Genomic DNA, 25,823 nt, shown 5'->3' on the forward strand with positions numbered 1-25,823 from the left:
TCCCCCAAAGAGTAACGATCATACCTCCTTCCTTTGTGTTCTGTGAATAATTCTAGGAAAGCATCTAGAAACTCTAGTGCTACCCTTACTGTTTCACTGTCTCCTTAAATTTTTTGTCCTTAATCCTGTTCAATGCCTCATTCAGAAGATGTTTGATTAAAAATGAGAGAATGAACAAAGGGTGTCTTTCACAACAGCTGCAGAGCCCTTAGCCACTTATTTCCTGTCCCCAGATGCTCTCTAGCAGTCCCATGTTCCATTGGGGACTCTGCTCTGGTTCAGGCAAAAATGTCTGTTCAACAGAGGAAGGGACCTTTCTAACTAACCTTGAAAGTTCTAAAACTGGGCTCTTTATGGGAAAAAGAAAGAGTTTGTGAACACACTGTATCTTTTTCTAATTCATGCAAATTAATTAGCTAACTTTAATCATTACATACACATTTCATTACACGTCCTAACAGTGGCATTAAGCTCTATGTAACCGCCAGCATCATAGTATGTATAAACACAGCTTTGCCATTCCCTAAAAAGGCTGCAGGAAGAAATTAAAACCGTGAGTATAAAGTGGATTTTTTGCCCTTCTTCCCATCCTTCCTCCTTTCTTTTTATCATCTTTTCTGAAAAAAGCAATTGGGATGTGGCATAATCATGTCATGAAAGTTGCAGGTGACCCTTAGTTCTGGGCAGTCCTCTGGAAAGGAAACAAAATGCAAGTGGTAAGCTGACATGCTGCAGCCCACATGCCCCTTCATATCTGCATGGCATCACAGGAAGTCAGACATGTAAATGGGTACAGAGTTTGCAGAATGAAGGGTAGATGCAGGTCAATATTTTGAAAGCAGAATAGTCTTCAATTATTTCACTAAGCTCCCTCACAACCATGAGCAAGGGTCTGTTCTTCTCTTGGTATAAAGAACTCAACATGGGAAGAACAGGAGACAAGCTTTGACCTTGACTATGCACCCAGGACCTGAACCCTATGTGAGAATAACACACTGGCTTCAGATATCAAAACTCCAAAGGAAAATAATGATCAGTCTCCAGATCTATTATATGAATTAAGGAATCAGATATTTAATATACACTTAAGAAAGAAATTTCAGGTTAATAAAGAAAGCAAGAAATTTCAAATTTATTCAAATCGAGATTGATTTTACAAAAAAAAAAACCACAACTTTTTTTTATTTATCTGTAATTGTGGAATTGATGTGATATTACAAGCCCAACCCATGATGAATATTGGCTGAGAAAGAAAGTGGAAAGGAGAGAGCAAACAAAACTCTAAGTTTATAGTGGCTTGGTCACTTCTAGCTGAAACCATCCCTTCCTACTTTGTAGTTATAGTTAAGTTCCCTAACACAACTATTTCTCACCTCCTTCTCTTCTTTCTCAAGGTAGATAAGAGTATGAAAAAGCTGAGTATCTTCATGACAATGAGGGAAGGGGTGACTAGTCTGGGTGGTGTCCTCTGCTGGGCCTTGCCATGGGGTGCCTCATCTGGTCTCACCCACCTTTTAGCATGAATGACACACATTGCATACTGACCACTTGACCCAACCAAAAACACTGGTCATCAGGCTCCTGACTCAGTAGCCTCCTATTCTGGTCCAGCTGTCCTCTCAGCTCCTTCACATCTATTCTAGGAAATGTTTTGTTCCCATACATTATGAGTGGGGAACCAAGAGCGTTATTCTGGGTCACTGGCTTAGACAGCCTCCCAACAAAAGCTGTACCGTCACTCATCGTCACGCTGGATGAGGATGAGAGCAACCTTTTCTAGAGGCTTGCAGTGCCCCCACTACACTATTCCTGTTGCAGTGTGTCACTGCCCCTCATATACACACAAAAAAAATGTAAACATATCTGGATGATTCTACCACACCATACCACATCCCCCACCACGGTTTTGAGGTTTCATCTAAAAAAAAGAAAACAAACATCTGCCTCCTTAGCTTTCTCTCTCTCGCTTGCTTTCTCTCTCCTTTCCCACTCTTCTGTGGGTTAGAAAAACTCTTCTTTCTGCTTTCTCCTTCTCTCTGGCAAAGACTCGACCTCTTTTCACCTCCAGGCACCAAACCTGAGGCTCAGTTTTCTTTGCAGAAAGGACATGCATTTTACACCATCGAGGAAACTCAGTGGTCTGAGTTGTCTGGTATGATTCGTGGTATGTGAGCTGCCAGACAATTTGAAAGTAACGATTACAAAAACCAAAAATATATTATTTTGCTATTTCCTAAATCATACCCATTGAGAAGCATAAGTTGTAAATAATAGTTTATAATAGTACTACTGATGGAGAGCTCACTGTGAATCAGGCACTCTTCCAAGTTCATGATATTTATTCATAGATTTAACCCTGGCAATAATCCTACGAGATAGATTACATTTATCCTTATTTTACAGATGAAGAAACTGAGGCCCAGAGAAGATAAGTAAATAAGATAAGCACAACTTATGATTGACCAGTGAGGTTAATTGTCTGTTATAATCTGTACCACTCTGTTCACACAGGGGAGATGGGGCCTCAGTGACATCATCAATTTGTCATTCACAGTCCAGAGGATGACATCACTGCGATATACCTAACACTAGAGAAAGGGTGAGGATAGTCATAATAAATTACCTATCCCAAGCCTCTTTCTTTGTTCCTACTTTAAGGAACAGAATGGAAAAGTGTTCCCTTCAATGACCTAAGAGTGTGCTCCACAGGACAAAGAATTCCCCCCATAAATTCATGAAGTAGAAAAGACTTGAGCAAATAAGGTCATGTTCTTCCTAAGCCTTCCTTTTCCTTTTTCTCAATTCCTTCCAGCACATGGCTGTAATTTCTCAAAACCCACACCATCACCCCATGTGCCTTCAAATGATTAGAAAACACTGTAAGGAAGAGGCCAGGCACAGTGGCTCACACCTGTAATCCCAGCACTTTGGAAGGCTGAGGCAGGCAAATTCCCCGAGGTCAGGTGTTCAAGAACAGCCTGGCCAACGTGGTGAAACCCCATATTTACTAAAAGTACAAAAATTAGCCAAACATGGTGGTGTATGCCTGTAATCCCAGCTACTTGGGAGGTCGAGGCATGAGAATCGCTTGAGCCCAGAAGGTGAAGGTTGCAGTGAGCCAAGATCACATCACTGCACTCCAGCCTGGGTGACAGAGTGAGACTCTGTCTCAAAAAAAAAAATGAAAAAATTGTAAGGAAGAGATGGAAGTAACTGGGAATTACAATTTTCATAACTGGTTTTAAGAACAAGATGAAGTGTCTAACATTTAAAATACTGAATTTTTTCAAAGCATGAAGAATTAACTTTGAAATATTTATCAATCTTCAATGAGTTTCTGTTAAACCTTGCCTCCATTTCACAATTTAATATTTACTCTTTGAATATCAATGCCCTTGAGAGCAATAAAATCTTTTAACCTTTCATTCTGTGAAGAGAAACAAAATAAAATATATTTTCAGTAAGAATAATAATATGCACGAAAAATTGTAAGTGGAATTTTACTAACTGATGAGGACAAGGGGAGGATAGTAGGAAAATCCCAAACTTTATTTCTGCGTATTCCCCAGAAACAGGAGTGGTAACAAAATTACCAAAACAGAAAAAGTGAAGCATTCACTATTCTTTATCTTTCCTAAAGTCAGCCTAGCTTATTAAGGAAGAGAAGATGAGTGGGGAGATCTTGCACATTTGCAAAGTATGCAAATACAATGTAAGCAGTAAGGATTTGATTGTTATTTAATTATTAATATTCTTATAATTAGCTAATTACAGAAATATTTTGTAGTCATTTGAAGACCAACTGAATATTAGACATCCATTTTTAAAGGTGCTTATGAAGAGGTTGTATTGACAAAAGAAAATACTTCTATAATATCAACTGAAAGCAGCAGGAAGCTAGGTCATTAACTATATGGCAGAAACTCGGAGTGGCCAGCCATCCCAGCTGAAGCCAGTTAACCGTCAAGGTGGTAGTCAGCTCGAAGGAACTTACAGCTCCCTCTGTTATCCTCAGTCACCTCCAGAGGTAGCACTCTCACCAGGGGCTGGGACAGGAGCCAGGGAGGGAACCATACACCCAGATCCTGCCTTGAATAGGTGAGATATATTAGTACCCTGGAGAGCAATTCTTGGTGGTAATTTTAAGGCTGACAAGGACCCCCTGAACAGTAGGTAGGAGCTACTGAGACAATTTATTTATGATCACAATAGACCCCACTGACAGGAAAGGCAGATGATATCAGTCTATATGTGCAAAGAATATATACATAAAATAACTGAAGGTAAAGGCAGCCAAATACAATACTAACAGTCATCCATTTGAAGATTTATTGAGTACCTTTAAGTGCACATAGTGAACAAGACCAAGAAGGTCCCTATGCTCACAGAGCTTAGGGTACAGAGAAGAAGACATTAACAGTTCATCTCTTATCCCATTAGTAGGATATCCAATGTATGACTGAAATGTGATTAGGGCTCTAAAAGGAAGGAACTGGGTGCTAGGAGACAATATATAAATGAGACAAATTTAGATTAGAGGGCTAAGGAAGTATTTCTGAAGAAATGAAATTTAATTTGAGATCCAAAAGCTAAGTGGGAGCCATCCATACATGAGGGAGAAAACAGTTACAGAGACAGACCTTGAGACTTGATGTCCCCAAGAAACCAGAAAACAGAGTGGCTGAAACAGAGTGAGGGAGGGGAACATTGAAGCTAGGGCCAAGGCATGATCAAGACCAGACAGACCCTTGAAAGTGAGCTAAGGAATGGGAAGGATAGGAAGGTGTTGAAAGGTCTTGACTGAAGGAGATATATCTTCATATTTAGGTTCCATGAAGATCACTCAAGCTCCTTGCAATATAGATTAGATATAGGAGAGGAATATAGGAGAGGAAACAGGAAAACCAGTGAGACATGGCAGAGACTTTGACAAGGGCAGTGGCAGTGGAAGTTGATTTTAGAGGCAAAATTTATAGAACATAAGGACAAACTGGATGTGTGACTTGTTGTAAAGAATAAGGCAAGGATGTTTGTCACACTTATGACTTAAGCAAATGCCCAATGAAGCAATTTACTGAGGTGGGGGAGACTGCGGGGGAAAAGATAAGGGTATAGTTTTAAACATTTATGTATTCAACAAATATTAATTGAGTACCTACTATGTTCCACACGGGTTAAGCCTGAGATGCTTCTAAAGGTCTAAGTGCTGATGGTGCCACCTAACAGACTAGTCTGGGATAGGTCAGAGTACAGCATAAGCAAGAAAAGAAACCTAACAGTGAACAGGACAAGCAGACAGACTGAATGTCAGCAAGGAAGCACAGACATCCAGGATGTCTCCAAGAGAAATTAGGTAGACAGTCAATCATTTTTCTAAGGTGGGGGAATGGTTTAGGGATGGGGAAGAAAGAATCAAGAGTTTAATCTTAGACATGTTCAGTGTGAGGTACTTCTGAAACCTCCAAGTGTCTGTAGAAGGGAAGGATTGGTCATGCAGATTGAGAAATCTCAAGAGAGAAGGGCAGAAATGAATTGAACTGTGTTTGACATAAAAATGAGATTTACAGCCAAAGGAACATAGGAGAACACCCAGGGAGAGAGGGAGTATGGAAAAAAATAACTGAAAAATATTTTATTTACAATAGCAACAAGAATCCTGAAGTACCTAGAAATAAATGAAAGACTAAAATATATGGATTGTTTTGACAAAAAATTTCAAAACTTCAGTGAAAGTATAAAAGAATGCATGAATAAATAGAAGGAAAAATTGTCCATAGATAGAAAAAAATCTTTATCATAAAGATGTAAACATTTCCAAAGTGAGTTCATAACTTCATGCATTTCTTGCTAAAGTCACCAAAGGTCTTTTGTGGTATGTGATGATCTGATTTGATGGAAGGGCAAAGGAAAATCAAAGGACTAAGAAAATTCTGGGGCCGGGCGCTGTGGCTCATGCCTGTAATCCCAGTACTTCGGGAGGCCAAGGCAGGCAGATCATGAGGTCAGGAGATCAAGACCATCCTGGCTAACATGGTGAAACCTTGTCTCTACTAAAATAACAAAAAATTAGCTGGACGTGGTGGCGGGCACCTGTAGTCCCAGTTACTTGGGAGGCTAAGGCAGGAGAATGGCATGAACCCGGGAGGCCAGGCTTGCAGTGAGCAGAGATCACGCCACTGCACTCCAGCCTGGGTGACAGAGCAAGACTCTGTCTCAAAAGAAAAGAAAAAGAAAAAGAAAATTCTAAAAAGAATGACAGGACTTTTCATACCAGATATCCAAACACATTACTAAGCAATAGTAATTAAAATATGTGCCATTGCCCAGAAACAGACAAGTGGAACAGTTCTATTCAAAAATAGAACTCAGGAACACATCCATATTAACAAGAGAACTTGATATATGATAGGAATATTATTATAAATTGGTAGGGGGCAGATGGATTCTTCAACAAATAATGTTGATAAAATTAACTTGCAAGGAGAAGTGATTACATCAAAATTAAAAACTACTGGCTGGGCATGGTAGCTCATGCTTGTAATCCCAGTATTTTGGGAGGCTGAGGCAGAATCATTTGAGGCCAGGCTGGAGTTTGAGACAAGCCTGGGCAGCATAGCAAGACTATCCCTACATTTTTTTTTTAATTAGCTTGGCATGATATCACATGCCTGTAGTCCCAGCTACTCAGAAGGCTGAGGTGAAAGGATCTCTTGAGCCTGGGAGATGGCGGTAGCAGTGAGCTATGATCACAACACGGCACTCTAGCCTGGGCAGCAAAGCCAGACTCTGTCTCTAAAAACAGAAGTTAAAAAACAAATAAAAGCTATTGTACATCAAAAGACACAATAAACATAGTCAAAAGTTAAGGAACACTGGGAGAACGCAACACACATAATATACAAATAATTCCTACCCAGAATATTTAAAGAACTCTTACAAATCATTAAGAAAACGCAACCCAAAAGAAAATTGGGCAAATCATATGAAAAGGCAATTTACACAGGAGGAAGTCACGGATGACCCTTAAGCATATAAAAATACATTCAAACTCATCAATTATCAAAAAGACAGAGATTATAACAATTGATACCATTCTACAAGAATCAAGAAGATGGGTAAAAGTTAAATAGCCTGACATCAAGTGAAGAGAGTCCGTAGACAAACAGGAACCCGCACACACAGTCGGGGAAGAGCCCCTTCGGAGGAAGTGGCTGGAAGTATAGTATGTACTTTCATACTGTACCCTACACATACACTACACATATGTATAGTAGCATGGATCACAACAGAGGGAGTAATTTTATTTATTTTATTTTATTTAATAGTCAGGAAATGGATGGACTACCCTAAAAAAAGACAAGAAGAAATTAGAAGAAATACCCTAGAAAAAAAATTACAATAGCAAACACGTGGAATGAGATACAAACCAGGCACTGTTCAAGGGCTTTACATATTTAACTTATTTCATCCTCATAACCTCATAATAGCCCCGTTTTGCAAATGAGAGATTCAGAGAAGTCAGATAACTCAACCAAGATCACAGAGCTAGTAAATGGAGTCCCAGGACCCCAACCAAGGTAAACTAGAATGTATACCTAACCCTGACACTATGCTCCTTCTAACACAGCAAACTTGAACAGGAGGAAAGCAAATCATACAGACTATTTTATAGACTAAAAGGATTATTTTATACAGCTGAGGTTACAAGTTAAAAGACCAGTACTGGTATAGAAGAAAATATTCCAACATATAAACGTATAAAGTTTTAGTAACCAGGATGTTTACATTAAAAACAAACTGTAAATTTAAAAGAAAAGTAGACAAATGGAGAAATAATATAAAATGAGGTATCTTTTATAGCTAGCAATCATATTACAAATATTCTTAACTATGTAGTACTCAGAGAAAGGCAAAGGATAGTAAGGAAGCATCATTTGTGTCCATCCTGATTGGTCCTCAAAAACGGGAAATGACGTCAGGTAGGGGGTAGGGGGAAGCAGCCAATCAGAGGCACTGGCGAGGGAGGTGGCTCCATTCAACCACCACTGACTGGACTCGCACTTGGTGAGAGGAACTCCCACAGGCCGGTGAGCCCCAGGCTGTCAGAAAGAAGCCACGACTTCCTGCAAGTGAGGAGTGCACACGGGTGCTTCTACAAGGGCTATTTTGGAATAATAACTGGGGGTCCAAAGATTCCACTCCTGGTCCAGGTTTTCACATATGCCTTTCAAAAACTTTCACAGCCTTCCAAAAACTGCTCAGCCCCAACTCCTTAGCTGTGATAAAAATTATCCATGTTTCCTGAAGAGTAATTTCATTCCACATTCACCCTTAGAGACCTTTAGTAGTCTCTAAAACCTTGCTAATCCTCTCAGACCAGAGGCTGAGCCTTTTTCTCTGAGTGTAGATTCACACACTAAAAAACAATGGCTTCTGTGTTCGTCAGTCCACAGGAGCAAAAACACAAAAATCTAGGACCCAAAGGTTAGCTGTAACTACTACATGCTGTCTCTAAAGATGTCATTATCTGTCTGTCCTTGTTTATCCATTTGTCTCCGTGACAACGATTATGTTTACAAATTAGTACAATCAATGTTGAACAGTAGATTATTGGTGACAAACCAGGGCCAGGTAATGGAAAATTTCATACACATATTTATTTGGAATCTGGGTGCTTTTCCACAGAAAGCAGCAAGATGTCAAAATCTAATACTGATGTGGGGACCTGCTAAGACTATGAAAAAATGAAAACATAAGAGAGTCCTAATTATTTTGAAGGCCCATGTGGGGACACAAAACAAAGCCATGTTAAATGCCCTCATTGTTTTGCTTTGTTTTAGGCAACAAGGACCAACTAATGTGGTCCAAGAACCACACTGCCCACCTGCAACTATCTCATAAAGTTGTGCAAAAGTCCCTTCTGATGAACAAACTCTACATGCTTCCAGCTATTCTAAGGGAAAGGAAAAGGTGTGACCTAAGGTTGTTATCTTTAGCATACAGATAATTTATTTAGCAACATTTCAGGAGTAAAACCTTCACTTATTATAGTGGGGCCAGATAAACATTCAAGAAGTGCAGTAGTTTTCTGAATGTTACGTAAATAACATGATACCCTTCAGTTTCTTGTATCTAAAATTATACAATACATGGTTTTAGCTTATGAACACTCAAATTTAGCCTGAAATTGTATGTGGATGAATATTCCACAGGCTGAGGGGACAGGCAGTCCCAGCTGGTCTCTCCGTTTATCTGCTGGCCAGCCCTGACTCTAGACTCACTTTTCCCTTATCTATCTACCACATTGCCACAGAGATGATGTGAAATTTGATTATATCTGTCCCTACTCAAAAACTTTAAGGATCCCCTTAGTTACAGAACCAAGTCCTTTTTTCTCAGTTAATATGGCACATAGACCCCTCATGGCTTGGTCTCTGTCCTTCACCTCCCACACCATTTCTTGCTGGTACAGGCCAGAAGCATTATCCTGTGATCAGAAGATGGACCTTTCCCTGGAATGCCTTTTCCCCATCATGTTTGTGTGGTAAATACCTTTTCATCCTTAACAACCCAGCTGAGGTCTTACCTCATCAGGATTTGATCCCCCAAAAAGATCTGTCCCTCTCTGGGCTATCTTTATAACTTGTATATACTTCTATTTGTGGATTATGTTATAATAATGTGGCTATATGTCTGCAACCTCAGCATGAGCTCTTTGAGAACAGAGTTTCTGTCTGAATTCTCAGCGTTCTGTTTCACCATCCACTCAATGAATGAACGTTGAAACTGATTGGATTGAAAGTGTCTTAAAAATCCCCAGGTGCTTCTGTCCCCTGGGATGTGATGTAGGACTCGGGCTGCTTTTGTCAGGTTCCCAGCAAGGGTAGTTTAAAAATTAAGGTTTTGGCATAAAATTGTCTCTCCATAGAAAGCATCCTAATTTCAAAGTGTACTAGGTTTTACAATTATTTGCCTTTCTTAATCCAGTGTTTGTGGTGTAAGAAATAAGGAAATAAGGATGGTTTGTTTCTCCTATGAAAATGATAGGATTTTGAATGTATACATATGCAGGTAAAACAAATCCTCTTATAATTCTTTCCTGAATGATGGGGAAGACAACCAATCTCCCAAATTGTATTGCTTTATAGAAAAACCTAAATGATCTATGGTCATAGCAGGGGACTTAAGAAGAGAACTCAGATTATCTGATGGGTTAAATTATTGCTCCGCCTACAACTAGTAAATGGTGATAGCTACTAAGCTGCCTTGGGTTTTCCAGGGGTTCCATTCTTTGAGAGACAAAGAAGAGGCCAAGCTGGAGACACAAGCTGAAATAAGCACTAGGTTGTTGACCATCCTATTCCCAAATTTGGTGTTCAAGATCATCATTTGAGTCGCACAATAGCAATTACACTGGTAGACTTCCTCGGCTGAATGAAATGCCACTTATCTCTGTTCCATTTTGCAATCTCTATGCCTCCATCTTTATACTTACCATGTTATATTAAAATCATTCATTCATTCAAAAAAGCAGTCACTGAGCACATATGATGAGCCAAACATAAAGTTAGCCCCTGACAATATGACAATGAACAAAGACCCTGACCTCAGGAGTGCACATTCTAGCAAGGAGGACACACGTTAAACAAGTACCATCTTCAGAAGTAGTTGTTTAATTAGATTTGTGACTAGTGCCTTGAAGGAAAAGTACAGTTGGCAATGAGTCTATGTAGATGAGGATCTTAACTAGGATAAGAGGTCAGGGAAGGCTTCTTGGAGGGTAGGAGCTGAAGAGTGAGTCAATGTTATTGCAGGAGAGAGAGGAGTAAGCCTAGAGTGTTTGGGACAGAAGGCTCTGAGTTGGGGTTGGGGAGGTACATTTGAGGACTTAGAACAAGACCAGTGCGACTACAACAACGTATGTAAGAAGGAGAATGGAGCAGGATGGGCTAGAGAGGAAATCAGAGGCTGAGTTGTGAACTGATACACTTTGTAAGTCAAAAAATACTAGAAGGGAGGGAAATCCTTAATATACTGAAGGATATTAAAGTAGAAATATGTCATAATCAGAGGTGCATTTTTGTAAGCTCACTTCCATAGCTTTGAGGAAAATAGTTTTTGTGGGCAAAGCCCAGTCCAGAAGGCCATGTGAGTAATGATGGTGGTGACAAAATATTCCAAGAGTAGAATTAACAAGACTTGGTAATTCGTTGCACATAAGAAGTGGTAATGAGAAGGAATCAAGGGTATATCCAAGGTATGTCATTTGAGCAATTAGATAGGTGTTGGAAGTATCTACTGGAGAAAAAGGTTTGGGGAAAAAACAGAAGCGTGAGTTCACTTTTAATGCATTCAAGTAGAGGTGTTTGAAGGTTTCTAGATGAAGATGTCATGTGAATATTTCAGAGGAGAAGTTAGCTAGAGATAGAATTTGAAAGTTGTTGGAGTATAGGTAGCAATTGAAGCCATGAGAGTGGATGGGATTGACTTGGTGACTGAATGAGAGAGGTAGAAGAGAAACTAGGAGCATGTGACATCATGGGAATCAAAGGGAAAAAGTATTTCAATAGAAGGAATGGTCGACTTTGTAGAATGATTCTGAAAGGTGGCATGACATGAGGACTACAAGAGTACATCTGATTAAGTAGTATGAAAATAATTGGTGACTTTAGCAAGAGTTGATTCCATGGAGTTGTTGAAACAGAAGTTGAATTTGAGGGTTTATGGAGGGAATAGTGACTAAAGACAGAAAGAGAAACTATGGGCAACCCAGCCCAGAAATTTGAGAACAGTGGGAGAGACTGGTAGTAGCCAGAGAAGCATGTGGTTTGCAAAGGGTCCTTTGTGGGGACAGAGGGAGATGTTTGGCTGGTTTGTTGAGTTATTTGTAGTAATGAGATAAATTGGAGCATGCATAAGTGCTAATGGGATGTAGAGAGGAAGAAATAGAAATAATATCAGAAAGAAAGGAAATAATTAATATTCTTGAGAAAAACCTGAGGAGCTAGAGTGCAGACCACATGCAAAATCGTTGGCCTTTGTTAGAAGAGAGAAGGCTTTTGACCGTATGAAGTCTCCATCTAATAGTTTCCATTTTTCCAGTGAAATGGAAAAATGCTGAGAAAAAGAGAGTTGGAGGCTTGAGAGGAATAGAATGGGTTTAAGAGAGATTTTGTAGAAATTAGACCGGCCAGTTTTGAGAGTCTAGTTGAGGTCGCTGACCATTAATTTGCAGAAATACAAATCTGCTTCACTCTGTTATTCTTCAGTTTTTCTTAGCAGCCTGAGTGTAGACATAGAGGAGATGGATAGGTTCATCCCGGGTGGAATTCACCAGACAATTTGCAAGAGAAAAATTGACGTGATGGATCCTAGAATCTATCAGTAATGTGAAGAAAATAGAAGGTAGAAAAAGGTGATAGATGAATGGATAGGTAAATCAATGGGAGGTGAAAGGGCAAGTCAACTAGAAGCACCTAGTGAAAGAAGACTTGTAATGGGATATGTATAACAAATGAAAAGAAAGGAAAATGGTGAATGAGATGCTAGATGTTTGCACTGTTTGGTTGATGGAGTCGTTTCAGGTATTGACAATGGTCACACAATGACAATAGATGGATGAGCAGAGTGGATAATTCACTGGAGTGGTGAATAGTTCATTCAAGTAAAGAGTAAAGTCACCTAAGTGGAGAGGGAGTGGGCAGCCCAGTGAAAAACCATCAGCAAAGGAGGAGGTGCGACTTGGAGGCCCAGTGAAGTCTGGCAGGAATGCAGCACAAGCTTCAAAATGCAGAGATTTAACTAGAGGGTGAAGGCATAGTAGCCTAAAAGTGGCAATGGGGAGGACACTGACCCCACTCTCAAACCTGGAGCTACCTGGAGTGTAAAGTGGCCTTCATTTGAAAGGCTAACACATAAAGCCTTGTTCTCAGAGAACAGGCTAGATTCAGTTAACACAAAAAGATGGAAGGGCTCTCCTGCAGAGAGTTTGGGAATATAAAGGGAGGAAGTCTGTTTATCAGAGAATGGCTGTTCCACTGTGCATGATAAGTGGGTTTGTCAAGTACAGACACACGGTGGCTTGGGTCATAGACCCTCTGGGGTAGATAAATTTTTTTTTATATATTTCTGCTCCCAGAACCTAGAATAGGGTGAGCCACCTGGACATACTAAGGAAGTGTTTAACTCTTACTGAAAATTTGATTGCTCATTCTTTTGCTGATTCTGCATTCTACTGTGACATTCTGAATACTAGTCATCATTACACAAAAATTCAGATGCAGATCCAAAAGGCTATAAGCAATTCATTTGTACCTGTATTTTCATCCGTACACATCTGCTGATTGGATCTCTGTTATGAGCTTGTCTTGGTATCATTTGCTTCTTTTTTTTTTTTCCTAAAAGTGAAGCAGTAGAATATGCTCTGGTTAATACAGTGTTTTGGTTACTCAGGTTGCAGTTAATTCAAGTGTGTTATATATGGAGCTTCACTCTCACAATCCTAGGGAGCATTATGACATTTGATCTACATGCCATCTGACAGCTGAGGGATGGAGGAAAGATATAGTCACAAAATCACATGTAAACTTTTAATAACCACCTTAACATTATACAGAAAAAAAATGCTATATGTCCAGTTAATTCACTGTCATTATATAAAAAATCTGTAGTTCTTTTTTCATTTCTCCTAGTAAAGTTGAGCTTTGCAAGCCTAATTTTTGCTTATAAACTTGATAAATGAAATTCCAGAGTCTGGGTCTAAAAACACAAATCTTCACAATCAAATAAATCATCCCAAGAAAGGAGCTTAAGGAATATCCTCCTCCTTTTCTACGGCTCTCAAAGAAGAGATGTGTTCAAAGAAGAGATGTGTTCTTTGTGCTGTAAATTACAGGAAAAAATCCAGTTTGATAAAGCATTAAATTGAGAACTCCAGAGGATATTAATATTGTTTTCCTATGAAATATGGAAGTTTACATGACTATTCATAACCCTTGGTCCCATTCCTTATTAATATATATCAGATCTTGGAAGGGCTATTTGGGGAAAGAAAAAAAAAGATCTTATAAGATTATAAAGATTCTAGACACAAAAATAGCCTCCAAAAGAACCCTGTAATTCTGATTGTTTCTCTTAGTTGATCATTTCTATTCTAGTAATAAGGATGTAATTGAAAACTTTGCGTAATGAACTATAGAAATCCTTGTAAGAGTTTTAAGTGAAATCAGATAAGGATCACTAGCATGTTTCTTTTCTCCCCTCTGCTTGACAGGATAATTGAAATCCTATGAGTCTACAAGCTTCTTATTTAGAAAAATGATCAGGGCCGTGCACGGTGGCTCACGCCTGTAATTCCAGCACTTTGGGAGGCCGAGGCAGGTGGATCACGAGGTCAGGAGTTCGAGACCAGTTGGCTAAGATGCTGAAACCTTGTCTCTACTAAAAATACAAAAATTAGTCAGGCGCAGTGGCAGGTGCCTGTAATCCCAGCTACTTGGGAGGCTGAGGCAGGAGAATCGCTTGAACCCTGGAGGTGGAGGTTGCAGTGAGCCGAGATTACACCACTGCACTTTAGCCTGGGTGACATAGCAAGACTCCATCTCAAAAGAAAGAAAGAAAAGAAAAGAAAAGAAAAGAAAGAAAGAAAGAAAGAAAGAAAGAAAGAAAGAAAGAAAGAGAGAGAGAGAGAGAGAGAGAGAGAAAGAAAGAAAGAAAGAAAGAAAGAGAGAGAGAGAGAGAGAGAGAGAAAGAAAGAAAGAAAGAAAGAAAGAAAGAAAGAAAGAGAAAGAAAGAGAGAAAGAAAGAAAGAGAGAAAAAGAAAAATGATCAGTTGTGATATAGTAGCAAGTATTGAATTTAAACTCCTGCTGAAACAATAAAGCTGAAAAAAATACACAGAAGAATTATTCTCAGGCACTGAATGGCAATCATTGCAGGGCTATGATCCTTGAGAGAAAGGAAGCAAAACTCTACATTCATCCTGGATTTTTCTGTGAAGATATATTTCAATCTGCTGTACAGGAAAAAACATTCCTGGGAGAGATGGGAAGAAACAGGGGTAGGAGTTATGGGATGCTAAGGCCACGGGAATCTGGAAGGGTGGAGGGGAGAACAACAGACAATAGGGAACCACTGGGAAAATATCCAGTCATGTGTTGCTTAATGACAGGGATAAATCCTGAAAACTGAATCATTAGGCAATTTTGTCATTGCACAAACATCATAGATGGTTTAGCCTGCTACACACTTAGACTACATGGTATAGCCTATTGCTCCCAGGCTACACACCTGTACAGCATGTAACTGTACTGAATACTGTAGGCAACTGTAATGCAACAGTAATTTAACGATTTGCATATTGAAACATATCTAAAATAGAAAATGTACAGTAAAATGCAGTATAAAGGATTTAAAATGGTACAGCTATATAGGGCACTTACCATGAACGGAGCTTGCAAGCCCAGAAGTTGCTCTGGTTGAATCAGTAAATGAGTGGTGAGTAAATGTGAAGGCCTAGGACATTACAGTATACACTATAGACTTTATAAATGCTGTACACTTAAGCTACACTAGAATTATTTTTTTAATTTTTTCTTCTTCAAAAATAAATGTTAGCTTACTGTAACTTTTTACTTTATAAACTTGAATTTTCTTAACTTTTGACTCTTTTGTAATAACACTTGGCTTAAAACACATCATGTAGCTATCATGTAGCTAAAGAAAATTATTTTCTCTTTATATTCTTATTCTATAAGCTTTTTTCTATTTTTAAAATTTTTAATTTATTTTTTACTTTTTAAACTTCTTTCTTAAAAACTAAGATGCAAACACACATATTAGCCTAGGCCTACACAGGGCCAAGACTGTCAATATCACTGTCTTCTACCTCCACCTGACATCCCACTGGAAGTTCTTCAGGGACAATAACACACATGGAGCTGTCATCTCCTATGACAACAATGTCTTCTTCTGGAACACTTCCTGAAGAACCTGCCTGAGGCTGTTTTACAGCTACCTTTTTTTAATACAGTAGAAGGAGCACACTCTAAAATAACAATAAAAAGTATATTATAATAAATATATAAACAAGTAACATAGTCATTTATCATCATTACCAAGTATTATGTACTGTACATAATTGTATGTGCTATACTTTTATACAATTGGCAGCACAGTAGATTTGTTTACATCAGCATTACCACAAACAGATGAGTAATGTGTTATGATGTTATGACAGCCATGGCATCACTAGATGATACAAATTTTTCAGCTCTACTATCATCTTATGGGACCACCACTGTCATTGACCAAAACACTTTATGCAGTGCATGACTGTATATAATTTCTCTCAGATCCTTGGCCAAATCCAAAGTTGCACAATTGCAGGGTGAAACTGTGGGAAGCCCCTTAAAAATTCTTGCTAAGAGGCTGATAACCAAGCAGAAATATCTGAATTCACATATCAATGAGGAGACATTGTGAGACCTTGGTGAACATTCCAATCTTTTGAGACCCCAGAAAGCTCTCACCCTAGAATAGGGACAACTCATAGAAGTAAATGCAAAAATAAAATAGATCTGACCTAGCAAGGCCTAAAACCAAGACTTGACAGGATCAGAGTGGCTCTCTGGTAATTTAAGGTAATCCAGAACCTCTACAATCTATTATCCACAATGTCCAGCATACAATAAGAATTACCAGACATTTAAAGAAACAGGAAAAGGATACCAATTTTTTTTTTAACGGTCAATGGAAACAGACCCAGAGATGATCATTATTGATATGTTAAAGAAAGTAGAGAAAAGATAAACATAATGTATGACAAAATGAGGCTTTTCCATAAAAAATAAGAATTTTTTTAAAAAAATCAAACAAAATAAATCAATCACCATGTGGGGAAGCAGAAGGAATCCAAGATGGAATGCAGGCTGTAACTAATGAAACTGACTACAATAAATAAATCAAATGAAATGAATCACATAACCACACTGAAGGGAAGGGGGAAAAAAAGGATATGGCTGAAGTAACTTTGAAAAATAGTTTAGATAATCCTACAATAGTAGAATTAAGCAAATAAATACATTATAGATAATGAGAATCCAGTTTCTTACTATCCAAAGAATGAGGTTACAAAAAAGGAAAGGAAGAAGGCTAGAATGAAACTTGTGCTGCTAGATTGGAGTCAGAAATACAGAAATAAATATAGGTGTGTGCATATGTAAGTTAGTGTACACACACAGATTTCCTAGCTCTGTCTGCTGAGAAGCTTTAGAAGAAGTAGCACCCCAATAGCAAGGAATATACCAGATATTGTTTGGCTGTGTATCCCCACCAAATCTCATGTTAAAATGCAATCCCCCGAGTTGGAAGTGGACCCTGGTGGGAGGCGATTAGATCATGGTTTCTCATGAATGGTTTAGCAGCGTCCCCCTTGGTACTGTCCTCACGATAGTGAGTTCTCATGATATCTGGTTGCTTAAAAGTATGCAGCACCTCCTCCCTCTCTCTCTTTCTTTCTCTCTCTCCTGCTCTCACCATCTGAGATGTCTCACTTCCCCTTTGCCTTCTGTGATGATTGGAAGCTTCCTGAGGCCTCCTCAGAAACAGAAGCTGCTATGCTTCCTGTACAGCCTGCAGAACCATGAGCCAACTAAGCTTCTTTTTTTATATAAATTACCTAGTGTCAGATATTTCTTTATAGCAATGCAAGAATGAACTGATACAACAAGTAATACCAAAATTTTGTTTTTTAAACTACCATCAGTGTACTAGGCTAGACTGGTAAAGTGTCCAGTAAAAGGAATCATGGCTTATTGAAGAGGTGATTGATTTGAGACTGAGAGAAAATACAAGTTTATCCTGGAACAAATTGTGATGTCTGAAAATGCTCAGAGAGGTTGGCAACATGTGAAAAAGGCACAGGAGCTAACCTAAAAGAGCTCCTACCAAAGTTATTTGAGCAAGAAGGTAAATAAGAATAGTATTGGATTATAAACCAAGGAATAAAATAAATATTGTTGGGCCTATACTGATATAAATAAATAACTGAATAAATAAATAAATGGAGTAGAAGAGATAATCTTCCTTAAAGAATCATTCCAATTAATACATGTAGAAGCAATGAGGGAAATAGAAAATCACTATTAGAATACCACAATAATAATTTCTGCAAGCATCATTGACTAATGGATGCTAAAATTAGTAGATGAAAGTGTAAGGAGAAACACAATATTTGTATCATCTCCAAATATCCCCCCAAGAAATATTAACTAACTGAAAAGAAAAGAACAATCACTTTAAAGTGGAGAAATCTGGGAAGTATCATCTCAGCCAAATGATCAAGGTTAACATCACCAGTAATAAGACAGATCATCCTCATTTATTCTCTGATATGAGAAGCACATATCATCTCTGTGTAATTCTTTTCAATAATATATAACTTCAACCTAATCATGAAAAGACATCAGAAAAATTCAAATTGAAGGACACTATATACAACTTATCAATGTTTTTTAAAAGTCCCAAGGTCATGAAAGACAAGGAAAAACTGAGGAATTGTCATAGGTTAGAGAAAATTAAAGAGACCTGATAACTAAATGCAACGCAGTATCCTGGATTAGTGCCTGACAGAAAAAGAACATTAGTGGGAAAACTTGTGAAATGTGATCAGACTCTATAGTTAATTAATAATGTATCAATGTGGCTGGGCATGGTGGCTCAAGCCTATAATCCCAGCACTTTGGGAGGCCGAGACGGGCGGATCACGAGGTCAGGAGATCGAGACCATCCTGGCTAACACGGTGAAACCCCGTCTCTACTAAAAAATACAAAACAAAAAAACTAGCCAGGCAAGGTGGCAGGTACCTATAGTCCCAGCTACTCGGGAGGCTGAGGCAGGAGAATGGCATAAACCTGGGAGGCGGAGCTTGCGGTGAGCTGAGATCCGGCCACTGCACTCCAGCCTGGGTGACAGAGCAAGACTCCATCTCAAAAAAAAAAAACAAAAAAAAAACAAAAAAAATGTATCAATGTTAATTTATTAGTTTTATTAGTTGTGCTACACAGTTACATAAGATGTTAACATTAAAGAAAGCAATGTAAAGGGCATACTGCATGTATTCACAACGTGGGTAATATCCCCTCCAAGAGATGAAAACTGGATCTTCAGTGGGGCAAAAAAACCTTACTTGCTTTATTTAATTTTTTTTCAATCTCAGACTTATGTGAGAATTCTCTTTTTATGTGCAAAGCACAAATATGTACAATACATAAACAGACATACTGTACATCCATAGTATTAAAATTTAATGGAAGGGGAGAAGCAATTAGGGAAAAATGGCTTTTTAGGGGATGATGTGTATAATTCAGGTGTTCCATGTATAATCATCTGCCATATAACAACATTTCAGTCAATCAGGGATTATTTAAACAATGGTGGCCCCATGAGATTATAATATTGTATTTTTATTGTGTCTTTTCTATGCTTAGACATACAAATATTTACCATTGTGTTAAGTAGCCTGTACCATCTAGGTTTGTGTAAGTACACTCTATAATGTTCACACAATGACTAAATCGTCCAATGTCTCATTTCTCAGAACATATCCTTGTTGTTAACCAACACATCACTGTAATTTGAGTCTGTGTTTCATTTAAGTTAATGCCATCCATGTGTTTTTATTAAATAACTTACTTAAACCATCAAGTGCCAGTGACTGGAATTTGAGTAATTTGAGTCTGTGTTTCATTTAAGTTAATGCCATTTATATGTTTTTATGACAATAACTTACATAAACCATCAAGTGTCAGTGATTGGAGTAGGAACTCTCAAATCCCTTGTTTGGAGCATTCAGAAAACCAGCCAAGTGAAGAAAAATAGAGCTAAAAATAGAGCTAAAAAACATATTTAGCTCCTGTCTCTCTGTATTTCAACCATATTCAATTGTCTCAATGCATTATGGTTCCTTCTACCTTGGACTAGTATTTCCAGAAATACCTCCCCAGCTCACTTTACTTGTGTAACAGCTGCCCAAGAACACAAGATTTCAAGTCAAATATGCCTCCCTCAGGGAAAACCTTCTTAGCCACTTAGTCTAGATTAACTCTCAAGCACCCTTATTACACAACCTTATAGCTTCCTGTGCTGCTTCTCCTTTGTTTTTATGGTGTACAGTGTGTGATGTTTTGATACATATATTCTGTGGGAAATGATCTTATTTTCTGTATTCTTTCTTGATGCTCTGGCATCTGGGGCATTGCTGACCCTGGAGATGCTGCCCCTCCCAGGGCTAGCTGATTCCTAGAGATAGCAATTGCCTCCCCTGTGAGCTGCCATTTATAAGCAAATCAACCAGTCCAGAACCCAAATTCACCAACTACCTCCTTTATTGAGCTCTTACAAGTTGAACTAATATTCTTCTGCCCTTATCACTCCAGGACCAGATACCAGACAGCTCCTACCCCTTAGAACCCCATGAAATTATTCAAACTAGCCAATCTTAAGCATGCCTCTTCTGCTTACTCTGCCTAGGCCATTTCTCCCAACAAAAACCACAATAAAGGCTCTCACCCACGCTTTTTCACCCTCACTCCTTCTGACTCCTGACCTAAGACCTTGGTGCTTCCCCATGTGGCCAGGTGGCCCTTCCCCACATTCCCCCTCCTCCTGGGAGTGATGAGTAAAACACTGTCTTTTCCATGGCAACCATCTCCTGATCTGGTTGACCTCACCATGCCTGAACAAAAACAAAATCAGAAGTACATTTTAAAACAGGAAGTTTCCTTAACCACCCAGAGCACAGTTGACACCAGGTATTTAGCTAATGCTTTAAGGGTGACAGAAGCAACAGAAGCCAGAGTGGCCTGCACAGCTATTATAAGAAGTCACTCTTGCAGCACATGATGGGATCTAATCCTAGGGGCCAAGTACAGCCCCACAGATTTCCACGTTGCGGGAAGCAGCTTAACCCCTATTCCACAAGACTCTCTGGCCTCCCAACCCTTCCATGTCCTGGCCCCCAATTATTTTTTTTTTCCTTTTTGAAACAGAGTCCCACTTTTCTTTTTGAGACAGTCACCAAGGCTGGAGTGTAGTGGCACGAACATGTCTTAATACAGCCTTTACCTCCCAGGCTCAAGTGATCCTCAAGCCTCCGTCTCCAAAGTAGATGGGACTATAGGGACGCACCACTACGCTTGGTTAATTTTTGTATTTTTTGTGGAGATAGGATCTCCCCATGTTGCCCAGGTTGTTCTTAAACTCCTGAGTTCAAGTGATCTGCCTGTCTCAGCCTCCCAAAGTTCTGGGATTACAGGCATGAGCCACCACGCCTGGCCAGTGGTCCCCAATTCTTTTTGGCTGAGTGAGAGAAGGGGGCCCTCATTTTTTACTCCAGGATGGTCCATCTTGGAAATATCTTTGAGTAGTCTTTTAAGTAGAAAACACTTTATCAAACTACAGAGTGACTTTCATGGCCCAGATGAAACAGTCATAATAGCTAATGCTACATTTTCCCAGTAGTTGAGTTCCTCAATATTAAATAGCACTATGTACAGAACTCCAAAATTTTAACCTAATTTGATATTTAGGAGAAAAAAGTTAATCTATGTCATCCAGAGAACAGTCTTGTTAAAGCCACAATGTGTTCACAGTACTACAAAGATCATACAATAGGTTAACCAACTGCTCTGCATTTAAATTTTTTATGACTTCAGTGTTTTCTCTGCAAACAAACAAAAAAAAAGAGGATATTTTATATTTGTTAATCTAAGGAATTCATGTCAGTAATTTTCTCAAAGTAAAGTAAGTCTGCTGGGAAGTCAAAGCCTCTATCTCTAGAATGATAAAACTGCCAGCCACTTCCGAACAGAAGTTCTCTTACTTACAAAGGAAATGAGAGTTCTGTCTCTACCAGGAACTCCTCTCAGGGGTAGGGACTTGAAGTTAACCTTGGTGATTCTGAGGAAACCACCACAAGGTTCTCTATAGTAGTTATAGAAAACCCACTGGACTTGAAGACACCAGAAGCCCTCATCCACATGAGTGCAAACATACTGTGTGGAGAAATGAGCTCTGCTCTGCGCTTGCAGAGATGGTGGATCTGGTAACTGAGTCAATGCCTCTACACACCTGTTGCTTCTTGGGAGCGCTGTGGTGTCTATTTCTCAGTATATGTTAGATTCCTTCTATGTGTAATTACTAGCTCTCTGGGTGTTGCCACTGGGCCATTGTAGCAGGTAATGCAGAACTGAATGGAAACAAGTACAAGAGGGGCATGCCAGCGTGCCAGAGGAGGAGCTGGGAAAGGACTCAGGCCTCATGCCAGAGGAGGAGCTGGAAAAGAACTTGGAATGGTGATGTTCCAGACTTGAGGTTGATAGAGACTGTTTCACTGAGGTTCTAGTTATTATATTATTATTCACTACCTCATCTTTCTGAACCTCAGTGATCATACTAGTAGTAATATAAGCCCAAATTAATTTTTTAATAGGCAGAGCTAACTCCACCCCTACTACTAGGAAGATCTTTTTGTTAAGTTAACAAAGAGGACGCCAGCCAGCCTGGAGTGTCTACCCAGGGAAACTCTATTGAGCCGTATCTGCTTTCAGCAAATGGTTGCACTTAGAAAGGAATTATTACATTTATTAAACTAATATTCAGAGAGCAGTAGACATGAATCCAACACACACAAGTAATGTAAATTGAATACCTCACTTTAAGCCTATAAGTTCATGTACAGGTCACTATAATTGCCATTTATAATCCAAGGGCAATACTTATACACTTTTGGTGATTCCTCGGGAATTATCTGTAAAAGCTCTAGATTTTTAATTTTTGGCAATTTGGTGTACGAAGATTTTAGGTACTAATTTAAAATCCTAGTAACTATTAGGTAAACAAGACCTTGAATTTTAAAATTGTATACTCAGATTCAAGTATGAATTTGGATTTGTATGATCTAAAACGCAAGTATATTCCTTTGAAAACTGCATAATTGTGAGAAAAGTGCAGACCAAACCCATACTGAGGGACATTTAGCAAAATAACTGGCTTATACTCTCTAAAACTGTCTAGGTCAAAGCTTCCTCAGGTATGGTTCCAAATTAAAGGAGGCTAAGGGGACAGGACAACAAAAGGTCATGCATGGTTCTCAATTGGCTCCTTGGACAATTGATGAAATCTAGATATCTCTAGACTTAAAAATAGTATTTTCTCAATATTAATTTTCTAATTTTAATTAATTCTAATTAAAATAAATTTTAATTAAAATTAATTATATGTGTGTGTATATATGCATATATTATATATAATATATGTGTGTATATATACACACATATATTTTTATATATACACACATATATATGGATACAGAGAGAGAAAGAGAATGATAAAGGAAATATGGTAAAACAGGAATATCTGGGTAATTTGGGTGCACCTGAAATTTTTTGTATTGTTTGCAACTTTTCTGAAAATCTGAAACAATTTTTGAAACTCACTCACCAACAAGTCTCCTGCTGTTCTAAATAGTCACGAAACAGCATATCCGCACACCTGGCAGCAGCTTGCTCTCTGCCTCCCTGATTTATTCACAAAGCATTAAAAAGTCCTTTCCCCGTTTTCCTGCTAGTACTGTAGGCCAAGTTTATTTTTTATTTTTTATTTTTTTTTTTTGACTACTCAAAGACTTTCTTTTATTAGTACGTGGGCTGGGATTGATGGGAAGGGATAGATGTAGTGGGCAACCATGGTTAGCATCGGATGCCCATTCCAATGGCCATGAATGTGCCAAACGTGCCGCCACTCTGCATCATGGTTTTCCCAATGCCGCCCATCAGCTCTCGACCCCGCATTCCGATCCTGAGACAGGAAAAGGTGCCGAAGAGCGCCCCGGCCGCCATGCCCACGGCGCAACCCATCACGAAGCCCATCTTGACGCGGTCGAAGCAGCTTGGCTGGGACTGTCCGTAGGGACCCACGGCCACCGGCATCTCACCTAGCTCGCGGCCTCGGTCGCTCAGCTCTCTGTAGGCCAAGTTTATTACTGGCCTCCCTGACACATAATATTTTTTCCTTTCTCTGTCATCCATAGAACTGAAAACTCCCTGTTGTTTCAAAGATATTCTGTATCAGACAAAGCATTAGTGCCTTTCCATTTAAGGTTGTTGGTCTACAGGGGGCAGAATTCCAAAAAGATTTGGGCTTTGTTGTTCCACTAACATCCCCCACACATAAATCCAACTGTGTGAGGAAAAAATTTGTTCCTATATAAGAAGAAAAACTCATTTTTAAATCATGACAAATAATGAAAGAAGAAATAGAAAAAAAAAAAGAAAAGAAAAGAAAAGAAAAGAAGAAGCCTGAACTACCATCCATCTGGCTCCAGGAACACAGGGCTTTGAATCTGAGGAAATCTAAATGAGGGCTCAGAGCCTCTCCTTGGGCTCATACAATTTCCAAACATTAGCAGGAACATTCCAGGTGGCCCCCTGCCCACATCAGAGTAAACGTGGTATCCTCTGTTCTTGTTTTCTCCATCCTTGTATGTCCTCCCTATCTTGCCTATTCTTACAGAAAGTTTTCCCTGGGATATAATGAAATGGCCCATACAAAAATGTACACTTGTCACTTAAAGATGAAAAGTATAAAATGAAGTAAAATAAAAACCAATGGAATCCTCTTACCTTCAAATAGCAGTTGTTGTGTGAAACAGATTCCGCGTCTATACCAGGTCCCTAAGGATTTGAGCCTACCTCAATGCATGCAGAATATATAGGGAGAGGTTATAGATCTGGGTTTTTCATTACACAAGGTGTTTTTGATGAGTCCTCAGCGAAGATCCACTTAAAAACAAAAGCTACACAAAGACTACAAAAAGGCCACACAAAGTTTAAACAAAAGGCTAAAGAAAGAGCAAACAAAAGCCAAAGAAAGTTTAAACAAAGAGTGAAACAAAGACAAAACAAAGGCCAAACAAAGACAAAAACAAAGAGCAAAAGAAAATCTAAACAAAAGCTAAGCTAAACTACAACCATATCACACACACACACACACCCCCCACATTCACTGTACAGCCCCCCAGCATTCATGTATTCCAGCTTCCTACCTCCCACATCCCACATAATCAACATCCCATGTGAAAACTCACCCCTCCAGGTTCATTCCACACAAACTCCAGTTAAGTTCCATGCCAAGTCCAACCACACCACATACCAGCTCACCCCACCAAACCACATACCCTTCCACCAACATGCTACACCACCACAGTGCCATCCCACCCAGCACCCCATATACCTCACTCCTACATAACAAGCCATACCCATAAGCCATGAACATGTTGCAATCACATTGACAAATTCCAGGAGTTTTATACTCCATGTAGATTAAATAACCATCCCCACTTCCTTCCGTAAAACACTCATGTATACCCATAGATACACCCCAAAACTAACATTCACACACACATGCCCTTGTACACTTGATTTAGCAAGAGTCTAATCCAGCCCAGTTACAACTAACATTGAATTTGGGAGTTTCCATGACAATTACCCTATGCATTCACATTTATAAAAACATGTATAAATCATCTCTTATGTTGAATAGTTTCTGCAAATGATGAATCTCATTAAATTAACAGTTTATTGGCTTCAGTCTTAGACATCGGCATTTCCTTATAATGTTCCTAAAATGTGGAGCCACACCTTTCTGTGCTCTGTTAAATGCCAGGGGTCCTGTAATTCTGCTTCTGCTATTTATTTTATATATGTAGAACTACCCACTAATAATTCGAAAGATGAAAGCTTACTTCTGAAACCAATCCAACCAA

At 39.0% G+C, this 25,823-nt stretch overlaps 2 protein-coding genes across 5 annotated transcripts in view; both read right to left on the reverse strand.

The window, feature by feature from the left end:
• The window catches only part of MOBP (myelin associated oligodendrocyte basic protein), a 51,366-nt gene extending 25,810 nt beyond the window's left edge, over positions 1-25,556 (reverse strand). For 2 of the 4 annotated variants that reach the window (XM_073010324.1, XM_073010322.1), the window contains exons 1-2: positions 24,682-25,551; positions 13,315-13,397 (exon numbers count right to left, since the gene is read on the reverse strand). The gene's annotated coding sequence lies outside the window, so the exon portion shown is untranslated. Of the gene's footprint in view, positions 1-13,314; positions 13,398-24,681 lie in introns of all 4 variants that reach the window. The other 2 variants (XM_073010325.1, XM_073010323.1) reach the window with 2 other exon arrangements.
• On the reverse strand, positions 23,642-24,039 carry LOC119625909 (reactive oxygen species modulator 1). Its single transcript, XM_038004126.2, has one exon. The coding sequence runs from the start codon at positions 23,986-23,988 to the stop codon at positions 23,749-23,751; it is 240 nt and encodes a 79-aa protein (XP_037860054.1). The 5' UTR covers positions 23,989-24,039; the 3' UTR covers positions 23,642-23,748.
• Positions 25,557-25,823: the final 267 nt, after the last annotated feature.

The sequence above is a fragment of the Chlorocebus sabaeus genome, chromosome 22 (assembly GCF_047675955.1).
Source record: "Chlorocebus sabaeus isolate Y175 chromosome 22, mChlSab1.0.hap1, whole genome shotgun sequence".
In the NCBI taxonomy this organism is placed as follows: Eukaryota; Metazoa; Chordata; class Mammalia; order Primates; family Cercopithecidae; genus Chlorocebus; species Chlorocebus sabaeus.